General features: G+C 35.6%; 1 protein-coding gene across 5 annotated transcripts in view; it reads right to left on the minus strand.

Moving 5' to 3' along the window:
- Positions 1-13,088, minus strand: part of LOC118006405 (rapamycin-insensitive companion of mTOR) — a 121,916-nt gene that overhangs the window by 40,089 nt on the left and 68,739 nt on the right. For all 5 annotated transcript variants that reach the window (XM_034999052.1, XM_034999047.1, XM_034999048.1 and 2 more), the window contains 7 exons: positions 7,516-7,583; positions 3,998-4,065; positions 2,974-3,056; positions 1,748-1,835; positions 399-489; positions 223-289; positions 6-86 (listed from right to left, as the gene is read on the minus strand). In XM_034999052.1, coding sequence (XP_034854943.1) covers positions 6-86; positions 223-289; positions 399-489; positions 1,748-1,835; positions 2,974-3,056; positions 3,998-4,065; positions 7,516-7,583 — 546 coding nt within the window. The remainder of the gene's footprint in view (positions 1-5; positions 87-222; positions 290-398; positions 490-1,747; positions 1,836-2,973; positions 3,057-3,997; positions 4,066-7,515; positions 7,584-13,088) is intronic.

Below are 13,088 nucleotides of genomic sequence, written 5' to 3' on the forward strand. Positions count from 1 at the left end.
CTTACCATATGTAAAAGCTCTCCTAAAAGGATGGTAGCTCTAACTGAGATATGGTCATCACTGTTTGTTATCACTTCAACCAAACCCTTTGAAAATAAAAAGAAAATATTATTCTTGCAAAATAGTAAGTAGGAACACATTTACGCATCATATATGCTTGTTGCTCTGAAAGAACTTTGTCAGAGAAAATTTAAAAAATAAAATAAGGTTTATAAGTCTTACCTCTAGAAGTCCATTACGAATAAATGCAGAGAGTATCAGTGCCAAATAATTATCCATGAGGTCTGGCCTAGAAATAAACACAGCACAGAAAAAGTTTAGATAGTGTTCAATATGTTACATAATTTAACATAAAAACAGCAATTGTAATAAATTTGAACTATTCCTCTAAATCCTACCTGGATCTGGCACGATGAGGAAGAATAGTTTTTGCCTCAGCTGCTACAAAGCCATCTGAAAGTCTCCAACTGTCTTGGAATCTGCCTGGATCTAAAATAGTTAAAATTAGGTAGTTAGAAGAAAATGAGAAATCACTAAAACACATCAGTTACCATCAGCTAGTCAGGCTATAAATAATGTTGTAAAATGTTGGTTAAAAAAACAGACTGAGGGGCGCCTAGGTGGCTAAGTCGGTTTAAGTGTCCGACTGTTGATTTTGGCTCAGGTCATGATCTAGGGGTTGTGGGACTGAGCCCCACATAGGGCTCCTGGCTTAGCAGGGCGTCTGCTGGAGATTCTCTCTCTCCCTCTGCACTGCCCCTACCCCCACTAAAAAAAATAAATAAATCTTAAAACAATGTTTACAAAAAAGACTAAAAAGGCATACAGAAAATAAATGATTTACCGATGTACACAGATCTAAACTTCTTTCATTTTGGGACTTAGGAGTCATTGGCTAAAATAAAATTACAGCGAGAATTAGATAATCTAATTTCTGTCTTTGTCCATTTTTCTACTAATTTCACAGCTCATTTGCAATACCTAGGTGATGATATGAGGTTTTACTTTTATATTAATTTAATGTTATGATGATGCAGTAAGAAAATGGTATGCAGCCATCAAAGAAAACGAAATCTTGCCATTTGCAATGACGTGGATGGAACTAGAGGGTATTATGCTGAGCGAAATAAGTCAATCAGAGAAAGACATGTATCATATGATCTCACTGATATGAGGAATTCTTAATCTCAGGAAACAAACTGAGGGCTGCTGGAGAGGTAGGAGGTAGGAGGGATGGGGTGGCTGGGTAATAGACATTGGGGAGGGTATGTGCTATGATGAGCGCTGTGAATTGTGTAAGACTGATGAATCACAGACCTGTACCTCTGAAACATATAATACGTTATATGTTAAAAAAAAAGGAAGATAGTAGGAAGGGAAAAACGAAGGGGGGGAAATCAGAGGGGGAGACGAACCATGAGACACTATGGACTCTGAGAAACAAACTGAAGGTTCTAGAGGGAAGGGAGGTGGGGGATGGGTTAGCCTGGTGATAGGTATTAAAGAGGGCACATATTGAATGGAGCACTGGGTGTTATATGCAAACAATAAATCATGGAACACTGTATCAAAAACTAATGATGTAATGTATGGTGATTAACATAACATAATAAAATAAAATTAAAAAAAAAGAGAATGGTATTTAATATTTAGTTTAGTACTTTGCCTTTGAGGGATTCTGTGTATTAGCTAAACCATCTTAAAAATCACAGTATATGAGTAGATACAAATGGGCTTCAGTACTTACCTACACTGAGCAGTGCTTCTATGAATTCTTCAGTCACAACAGGTAGAGGAAGACGAAATATATCATAGAGCACTTCAAGCAGACCTCGCTGCAAGTGCAAATAAATACACTTCATTTATTTTTATGGAATGAATCTTCCTTTAAATTTAAAGATTTAAAACAGATGTTTTAAATGTCCTATTCACAGAAGAAAAACTGATAAAAACAGAACTCTGTATTTCTGAAACTTGCCATCTCAGGCCTACACTCAAGAAGAGATAACTACGGCGTGCTTACTACATACATGATTTAATCTTTTCAATTAATCTCTTATTATCCCCATTGTAGTACATATGGAGAAATAGATTTACAGGTTAAACGTAACTTGCCCAAGGTCATGGAGCTATGAAGACTAAAATCAGGAGTCAAAGCTCAGTGGGCCAGACTCCAAAAACCATGTTCTTTCACCATCTGTGAAGTAAGCAGTCAAGTGAATTGCCCCAACCTTTAGTTCCCTGCTTATAGATCCTTCCATCTATAATCATGTCCTTCCATTTCCATGGTCTAAAGGCCTTTTCAGTTCACATTTTAAGCAAGGTACTCCTAGCTAGTATTTTCTTAATATTTTTCAACTCCAGGTCTGGTTCAAATAAAAAAAACAAGAAAAGTACAAACTATTTTTTTGAACACAAAACAAAAACATTTAAGTGGAAAAGAACCACTGAAGAGTTCATTTTTTCTCTCCAATTTCAATTTGTTTTAGCTATTTAATATAAATTGCTATGTACTAATAATTTAGGACTATATCTAATAAATAAGCATATAAATATTAACAACTCAATTTTAAAGAAAACCATCACTCATATTAGAAAAACATAAGTTAGAAAGCATAAGATACATAAATACTGTATTTACTTTTTACTAAATATATTTCTCTATTGCTTCAACCTTTTACAATGAGAATGCCCTTTTCTGTTTGCATTTTTTAATGAATAAAACATAATTTCATATTTTAATCCAGTTTTTAATTCAGCCATAGTTCCTAACAACATCACTATTTCAAATTATTTCTATTAGCCTCAGGGTTCAACTAAGTAGTAAATATTCATTAACGTATTTTTTTCAATGCTCTATGATACAGATGAATAATTCATGAGGAAAAAGCAACACCTAAAATAACTTTTTTTACAATTAATTTCCTCTCTTAAAAGTCTGGGAATGAAACAATTAGAGTAACTTTTGCCTACCCTTATTTCCATATTTGGTATACAAAGTACTCCAATTAGAGACTGGATCCCAGAGTTGCCAGGTTTACATAAATTAATAATACCTAAAGAGGATAAAAAAGAAAAAATCACTGATTTAAATTTCAAAAAAAAAATCTATAGCAATGTATTCATAATATAAAATCTGTGGTATTTCTCCAGATAACTCCAAAATTATGCTCTTATCTGGTTATAAAGTAACATTTCCCTACTGGCTAGAGATTATCAGTAATTTTATCATTTAAATTGCTTCTTCTGCTTGTTGCATACCCAAAAAAGTTCATCAATATGACTGCCTACTACTCCTGCTTGCTGATGTCTCAGGGTCAGAATACTGGAGAGAGTAGGACAACGTTCTGTCTCTCTTACCTAATACCTTCTTAACCTAAAATGAAGTGAAAAAATCTGCTTGGCATTTGTCTTTTGAAATTTTAAGTGGGAGAATTAAGTCAAACAATTTAAAGCACATTAATATCATGTCACAAAAGAAGATATGTGAATAGCCAATAAACACATACAAAATATTCAGTATCATTAGTCATTGGGTAAATCTAAGTAACATTCACAATCAGATACCATCACACACCCACCAGTATGGCTAAAATGTAAGAGGACATGAAATGCTGGCAAGGATGCAGAGCAACTGGAACTCATATACACTGATGATGGGAGAATAAAATATGTAGGTATTTTGATAAAAAGTCTGGCAGTTTCTTATAAAACTAAATATATATCCACCTTGTGACTCAGCAATTCCATTTGGGTATTTACCCAAGGCAAATGGAAAGCTCATGTCCACAGAAAGACTTTTTAATCACCCAGGTAAATCATTAGCACATTGACTTACAAATAGTAAATTTTAGTAATTTTGTACAAATCCCTCTCACTCTAATAATAACATACAAAGTTAAAACTAGGTTAACATCTAAATTAGATGCTGCAAGAGTAATTTAACATTTGAAAAAATAATCAAGTTTTTCTTATTAAGCAGCACAGAATAACTTACCTGCCCATGACCGGAATGTTGCTATGATTCCCATTTTACTAGCTAGAAACCTCGCTTCTCTGTCTTCTCTGGGGGGACGCGCACAAGGGGCAGAGATCAAAGAAATTAAATGTGAAAATAAAAAGTGAGATATTCCTCTACTGTATCAGGAAAAAAAACTATCATTAGTTAACATTTAAATATTTGCATAGGAAATAAAACATGTTAAAAGAAGAAAAAAGGTCAGATCTACCTCAAAGAAAATTACCCAATTATATGCTGACCCCCACCCCAATTTAAAATTCCCAACATAGTTTGGAGCGCCTGGCTGGTTCAGTCGGTAGAGCATGTGCCTCCTGATTTCAGGGTTGAATTCGAGCCCCACACTGGATGTAGAGATTACTTAGAAAAAGAAAGTAAAAATCTAAAATCCCCAACATAGTTTAAAATAAGTTATAAATTCCACTTTTCAATTTAGTTCTACTTTTCCTGCTCTTTCTGAAAACTATTCTTAGATACCTCATTAACACCTTTAATTGAGCACTACAGACAGCACCGCCCTATTTATCAATAAGCATCCTTGTCAAAAGGCTACCCCTTAGCAAAGAAAATTACCTCTTACTTTTACCACATGTATTCTTTTTTTTTTTAAGCTTATTTGTTATCTACATATGTAATCTCTACATCCAATGTAGGGCTTGAACTCATGACCGCAAGATCAAGAGTCACATTCTCTTCTCACTGAGCCAGCCAGGTGCCCTACCACATGTATTCTCTTGACTTGAAAATTCTTGCCCCAAACTTATTTCAGCATTTCTTTTTTCTTTTTTTATTTCAGCATTTCTAACACGCAAGCTCAACAATCCATATATTCACTGATATTATTAAATAACTAGATATTATCATCACCAGCTATTTTTTTCTAATTGTGTATCCAAATATCTCACCGTTCTTTCTTATGCAATAGTTTATGACCATTAATCAAGCAATAGAACTATTTATATTCATTAAGTATTTTCCACTGGCTTATGGCCAGTATCAATACTTAATAGCAATCTTATACTATTTATGCCACCTCCACCACCTCCATTCTCTCAACTGTCTTTTTCTGTGCTAGCTTTTTGTCTTCTCTAATAAAGTCCTTAACAATTGTGAGAATACAGAAATCCAGAGAACTGGGAAAGAAAAAACAAGAGGGGGTGGATTAAAAAAAAAAAAAAGAAAGAAAATCAAGTTAAAGAACAGTGAGCAATCAGTCTGCAAAAGAAAAATTAAACACTTAAAAGGACATACTAACAAGCCACACTAAGCTCTACAGCATCAAAAAAGTGAGAATATAAGAGAAACTAAAATGAGGAGATGGGGTGGTAGAAGAAATGAGCATTGGACAATTATGGGATAAAGCTTTCAGTGCTCCTTCTCTTAAAAATATTAGTGACAGGGGCACCTGGGTGGCTCAGATGGTTGGGTGTCTAAGGCGCAGGTCATGATCTCCAGGTCCTGGGATCGAGCCCCACATCGGGCTCCCAGCTCAGCAGGGAGTCTACTTCTCCCTCTCTCTCTCTTTGCCTCTCCCCCTGCTTGTACTCTCTCTCTCAAATAAAGGAATAAATCTTAAAAAAAAAAAATGTTAGTGACAGGAGTGCCTGGGTGGCTCAGTCGGTTAAGTGCCCAACTCTTGATTTCAGCTCAGGTCATGATCTAGGGTCATGAGATAGAGCCCCGCAACAGGATCCAGGTTGAGCATGGAGCCTGCTTAAGATTCTTTCTCTCTTCCTCTGCTCCTCCCCCCTGCTCATGCTCACTCTCTCTCAAAGGAAAAAAAAGAAAAGAAAAGAAAGTGTTAGTGACATACTTACAGTAACTGCCTGGTAATCCATTCTCTAACCTATTTAATAAATTTGTAGTATTTTTAAAAAATCACTCCATTTTCCCTTGTTCCCTGGCCATAATGTACCCATGCTCCAGAAACTACCCATACTCTAGGAACTAAATGAAAGTAAAGTACAGAACCAAACAGATAAGGAAGGATTTTGGTGGAATGTACCTTCCCCCTCCAACTCTAAAAAATAGCCAGGCTCATCTCTCACTCATCCTGGTAGGCAGAATTCTAAAAATGTCCGCCATCCTCTCAAGATTCCATGCCCTAATCCCTGGGTCCTGTGAATATGGTATCACTGCCATGATTGTGACTAATTTAATGTTATATAGCCTGGCAGACCTTAAAAGGGAGATCATCTGGTAGGCTTGATCTAATTGGAGCTTTCACTAGCTAGTGGCAGAAGAGAAAGAGAGATTCAAAGCGAAGGATTTGAGGAATTTCTGTTCTGTTTGAAGACAGAGGGAGCCACGTGCCAAGGAAAGAGGGTGGCCTCTGGAAGCTGAGAGTAGACCCTAGATGACAGCAAGGAAACAGAGACCTCAGTTTTACAATAGCAATAAAGTAAATTCTGCCAACAACCTGAATGAGCTTAGAAATGGATTTTTCATCAGAACTTCCAGATAAGAGCTATGCCAGACTTCTGACCTACTGAACTGTGAGCTAATAAATTGATGTTATTTTAAGCTGCTACATTCATAGTAATTTGTCATGTAACAGTGGAAAGTGCATTTCTCCCATCAATAAGGAGAACGTTAAGCGTCATCAGGAAAGCCAAGACAGGGGCCTAAGAATCCCAAATCACAACTTAGTAGGGGTAAGATTTGAGAAGTCTAAAACAAAGAACATCTATTTTGATTTCTTAGCTCAGGTCATGGAATGTTAGGGTATGATCAGTCCACAGTGATATAGAAATGATTAAAGATATAAAACCACTATTTTCCATAAAAATGAAAAACAACAAAAATATCCCCATTTCACAATATTCTAAAACTTAAGAATTTTAAATTATATACTATCTATCAAATAAGTGCTTATGTCTGCAATCCAACAATCCTACTAGAAAAACACTTCACAGCACATTTATTTTAATAGCACCATCTGCAAAATCTTCACAGATACTACATTAATACATTGATCCCTGAATCAATCTATAGTTACCAGAATACCTCATGAACATGTGCTTTTCTCTCCAAAAAGATACTGAAAATTACCCTGCTTCATTTCTGGAAAACAACCTTTACCCCATCTCCTTTTATTTCCCCACTAACCTCCAAAATTCTACAGAATATATCTTTCTGCTTACTCAGTTTAAGGCAGCTCTTTATTCTACTCCCTGTTGTTATTTCATTCTTTTAGTCTCTCAATGTAATTATGCTAAAAATACATACAATAGAAAAATAATTAAAGATCTAGGTTTCTACTGCAGCCTATCTTACATTATTTTAAATAAGCTTAATTCTGAGTCTTTCAATTTCTCATAACTTATTTTTAATTTTTTAAACCACAGCTAATTATGAGAACCACAACATAACTATGAAATAGGAAATTTGCTTAAACTCACATTGCTCTGACTCTACATGCCATCAGGCAAATCTAAAAGCTTGAACAGCAACATACACACCTCCTTATAAAATTACTAGGAACAAATGGTACTTACTTGAGTTGTCCTTCAGCTGTATCTGGACTGTGTCTGTAGTGAAAATCAGTATAGGGTGCTAAAATTCGCTAATAAAAAAAAGGAGGAAAAGAAGAAGGAAAAAAAAGAGTCCTTATTATAAAACACATTCTTCCTGTAACAAGCTAAAATTAATTTCTCTATATCTTTATTGGGTATGCTGTTTGAAAATTTAGTTCTTCAAACTCTTCATCAAGGAATATATGAGTGATTTTTTATTTTATTTTAAGATTTTATTTATTTGACACAGAGAGAGAGAGAGAGAAAGAGCATGAGCAGGGGGGAGGAGCAAGGGGAGAGGGAGAAGCAGGCTCCCCACTGAGCAGGGAGCCAGATGCAGCCTCAATGCCAGGACCCCCGATCATGACCTGAACTGAAGGCAGACCAGACTGAGCCACCCAGGCGCCCAATTTGAGTGATTTTTTTAATGTACAAATTGAATTTCTGAACTTTTAAATTGAGGTATAACATGCATATAAAACAGTGCACAAACCATGAATGTAAGGTTTGGTGTATTTTCTCAAACTAAGCCCATTCCTGTAACTAGCACCAGATGAAGAAAACATCAGCATCCTTAAAGCCTCCTTATTCCCTCTTTAGATTCAGTCACTACCTACCCCAAGATTATTATCCTGACTTTTAAAACTATGACTCAGTTTTGCTTGCTTTTGAACATTACTAAGTGGTTCTATTTTATAAATTACCTTCTCCTTTCAGTGCTAGTATAAAAAAATCCAAGTTATTTGGTGTATTGTCCTTGTATTCAGCAATCTTGCTAATAAAGTCACTCATTTTAAACTTTTAACTACTAAATCTCATTTGCCAACTCTCCCGCCGTGCCTACTGCATTACTGTGGTCTAATTTTTAATATTAAATATAATTTAAAATACATAAGACATTATTAAAATTGCTTTTGACAATCAGTATTCTTTTATATTTAATCATATATTTGCCTTTTCTGTCATTATTCATTCCTTCCTGCATTTCCTTGTCTGTCTTAGATCATTTTCCCTCTGACTGAGGACTCCCTTTACTCTTTTATTCTTTGTGTGTCTCATTTTTTAAACAACAATAAATATTTATTATCTCATATGGTTCCTGTGAGTCAGGAATCTATGAAACAATATTTTCTAAGTAACCGATGTAAGATATTACAAAATCATGCATAGGTAAAAGATCCTACAAAATCATGCATAGGTAAAAGATCCCTCACAGGAATCCTGTGAGGCTTAGCTAGGCAGTTATGGTTTAGGGGCCCTCATTAAGATTGCAGTCAAAATACTGGTCATGGCTACAGTCACCTGAAGACTTGACTGGAGCTAGAGGACCTGTTTCAAGATGGTTCACTCACAATGTGCTAATTGTCAGCAAGAGTTTAGCTCCTCCTCACAGGTACCTCCCCTTGGGCCATTTTAGTGTCTTCCTGACATAAGGACAAGTAATCCAGGAAAGAGTAGTGTGTGTTTGTTTTTTAAGATTATTTATTTATTTATTTGACAGAGAGTGAGTGATACAGCGAGAGAGGGAACACAAGCAGGGGGAGTGTGAGAGGCAGAAGGAGGCTTCCCGCAGAGCAGAGAGCCCTATGTGGGGCTCAATCCCAGGACCCTGGGATCATGACCTGAGCTGAAGGCAGACGCTTAACAACTGAGTCACCCAGGCTTCCCAAGAGTAGTGTTTCTTTACATTCTGTTTGGTCTTTTTTTTTCTTAGTCTCAAGAAAGCTTTTATTTTACCTTTGTTTTTGAAAGACATTTTCTCTGGGTTAGGCTGGCATTTTTTCCTTTCCGTGCTCTAAAGATGCCACTTTACTATGTTCTAGTTTCCATGATTTCTGCTGGGCATCAGCTATCAGACATGTTCCTTTGAAAGTAATATGGTTCCCCCCCCCCGCCGAGCTGTTTTCAAGGTTTTTATTTATCTTGGTTTTCAACAATCTTACCATGATGTGCCTGTATGTTTTCTTTGTATTATCTTATTTGGAGTTTTGTGAGCTTTGGGAGCATGAAGTCTCATCAGTTTTAGAAACAAAAGTTCTGGCCATTGTCTCTTTGGGTATTTGCAACCATTTTCTCTTTCTTCTCCAAAGACAAAATTATGTTTCATCACCTTTGTTGTGTTCTATTCATCCCTTTCTTTTTCCTCTCTGTGCTTTACCCTGGATATTATTATTGACTTTTCCTCTAATGTATTAATATCTTCTTGTCCAAGATTAATTTTTCATTGAGTTCAGAATTTCATGTATTATATTTTTCAGTACTGGAACTTCCATTGAAATCATCTGTGTATTTTTTTTTTAATTAATTAATTTATTTGACAGAGAGAGAGACACAGCGAGAGAGGGAACACAAGCAGGGGGAGTGGGAGAGGGAGAAGCAGGCTTCCCTCAGAGCAGGGACCCCGATGTGGGACTCGATCCCAGGACCCTGGGATCATGACCTGAGCTGAAGGCAGATGCTTAACGACTGAGCCACCCAGGCGCCCCATCATCTGTGTATTTCAATTATCTAGTCAAATTCTCCATTATTTTCTTTTTTTCTTCATTTTCCTAAACAAATTAAGCATGGTTGTTTTATTTATTTTTTTTAAAGATTTATTTGAGAGTGAGAGAAAAAGAGAGTATGTGAGCAAGCACAGGACGGGAAGGGCAGAGAGAGAGAGTGAGACAGTCCTAAGCAGACTTTGTGCTGTGGGGCTTGATCCCACAACCCTGAGATCATGATCTGAGCTGAAACCAAGAGTGGGATGCTTAACCGCCTGTGTCACCTGGGCACCCTGCATGGTTGTTTTAAAGTCTTTCTCTCTAACTGCACTATCTGGATTACCTGTGGGCATGCTTCTATAGAAGGTTTTTCTTTTGGGTGTTTAGTCAAATGGTCATATCTTTTTGCATGACATTCAATCAAATTAATAAGTGAATGTCGGACACTGTGAATATTATAAAAGGTTCCAAATGATGTTACCTCCATCAGAAATGGTTTATCCTTTCCTCTGTTAGGTAGAATGGGGGGGGGGGCTGATCATCTTATCCTTATCACCAACTGTGTTAAATTGAGACTACATTGTAATTTTGAGAAGACTGAGTATACCTTTGGTTTTCCCGTGTTCTCATGTATAGTCTTCCAGGGCTTTCAATAGAGAGCTTAGCAAATATTTTTCTCTTAGCAATGAGAAACTGGTAATCTTTTCTACATATTTCTTAAGTTTTGAATTTAAATCTTAGCTACCCATCCAGAAAAGCTTCAGAATTTGGGATATGTCAAGAACAAGAAATCAGCTATGAAATACCCAGTTTTGTCATTTTAGTACCATACAAATGCCAAAAGCTCCTTTGGTTTTTCTGATCCCAGCAAAGGCCTGCCGGGATTTTCAGTTTTTCCAATTATATATTGATCAATAAATGGCCCCGAGGAAAAAAGAAATTGCATATAACCAGTGTAAATTCACTACTTCTTTCGGGCCTTTCAATTGCTGCCCATGGCCCCTCCTAGAAGGCCTTTGCATTCTATGAACTGGGGACTACAGCATATTCCACTGTGCTTTCCTCAGGTTTTGACATCTTGGCTTTTGCCCTGCACAGTCTTGTTTCAGCAAATACCTAAACGGGTACATCAGACTTAGTCTAGGGACTTTTCTTATCTCTAGGCTTACCATACCTGCATGACTGCCAAATACTCTGGTCTACTAGGCCCACATCATGTTCTTAGCCTTTAGCCTGTGCCCCAAATCTGCAAATGCCCCCAAGGGCATCTGTAGATATTCAGGGCAACTCTCAAAGAATCTTCCCTCTAACAAATTTCACTCTCTCTGGCCCTTACTGCTTTCACAGCTCTATACTGCTTTAAATATATGACTTTCATAATTATCCTGCTTTTCTAGCTTCCATAGCAGATGCTATGAACTACCTTATTCTACTCTGAAGTGTAATTTTAAAAGATAATAGTTTTTAAAAATTAGTATAAAAAATTACAATTGATTTACAACCCTTACAGACTGTCTATTCTGGTAACATTATATTATATCCACACATTTTCCTGTCTGAGGTCAAAACATATTACAGATAGCAGAAATAAAAGCCAGGGTAAATTTAAAAAGGGATTTTTAAGAGGAGGAAGATTTGGGCCTAACAACAGATACAGCAGCACTGAAAATAGTTCCTTTGTATGGAGAAATGGAAATCATAGTATGAATTTGGAATCAAAATTTGTAAAATATAATTAATAAAAATGAGGACAATGTTCTCTTAGCAGACTATATAATAAAGATGATGATATTAAAGTTGATGATGAAGAATAATATCCAAGGTAACCAGTATTTGCTGAATATTTACTATGTGCTAGGTACTGAAGTACCTAGATTAGAATTTTATGTAGATTAGAATTAACATATGTAAAGAACCTGGAAATACTCACTCATTATAAGCATTACATGAGTGTTAGCTGGTGGTATTACTACTACTATTATTATTATTACTTATTGTTCACAATAATTCTTTAAGGTGAAAACCATGACCTTCATTTTACCTAAGGAAAAAATGGGTCCAAGAGAGTCTCCTAACTTGTCCAAGTCATAAAGCTAGTATGTCATAGCGCAAAAAAATCAAAACCAGATCTGTATAGCCCAAAGTCTTTGCTCTAAATCACTATGCTATTCTGGGGGGATCCTGTTAAAGGAGAAAAGAACAAACATTTGTGGTTTTAAAGAAATAGATATAAGCAAAGACACTACTGTATTTAAATGCCTACCATATTCTTTTGAGTTTTTTTTTTACTTAATAAAGGCTTTGCTAATCTGCTTTATAATTACATAGGAATAAAAAACAGGCCTACACATATTATCTTCCTTTATTGTAGTCATCTCACCAATCCTAAAATTATAGTTCTACTTGATTAAAAGAAAAAAAAAACTTACACTAAACATATGATAAAATATCAAAAATGCTAGTTTATTCCCAATGGACTCCCATAAATAATGACTGTATTTGAAATCACTTATTGAGGAGAAAATTGTACTTATTTATTAGTTAATGATAAAAGCTGTCACTTTTATAATCTCAAATACTTCTACTGGCCCTAATAAAACCAGAACTATAAGATTTAAGACAAATTTCATAAAATGATTTAGACATACACGCTAGAGAACAATACTATACTTTATACTTTGCATAATTTCATACCCAAATATAAACAAAACCTTGGTTTAATCTTACTCTGAATGGCATCTACAATGGACAACAATGTAGTACATTCACACAGAAAAACTGTAAGATCAGTTTGCGGTAATTCTGTTCCAACCTCTACTCCACACTTTATTATAAAAAAGAGTACGTAGCAGTCTTATTATTTCAGACTAACTGTAAAAAAACACTGAATTAGTAAAAAAAAAAAAAAAAAATTAAACTGTAGTGTATTTTAAAAAGAAAGATCTGTATTCTGTTTCTTTCAAGTATATATGGTCATTAGTTGCTAACAAGTGCTTCTAGGTTCAGAGACTTTTAGCATGGGTTAATAAATAAATAGTATATAATGAGCGGGAGCTATTCACCCAACGTACT

The sequence above is a fragment of the Mirounga leonina genome, unplaced genomic scaffold, assembly GCF_011800145.1.
Source record: "Mirounga leonina isolate KUSES-001 unplaced genomic scaffold, KU_Mleo_1.0 Mir_96, whole genome shotgun sequence".
NCBI classification, from domain to species: domain Eukaryota; kingdom Metazoa; phylum Chordata; class Mammalia; order Carnivora; family Phocidae; genus Mirounga; species Mirounga leonina.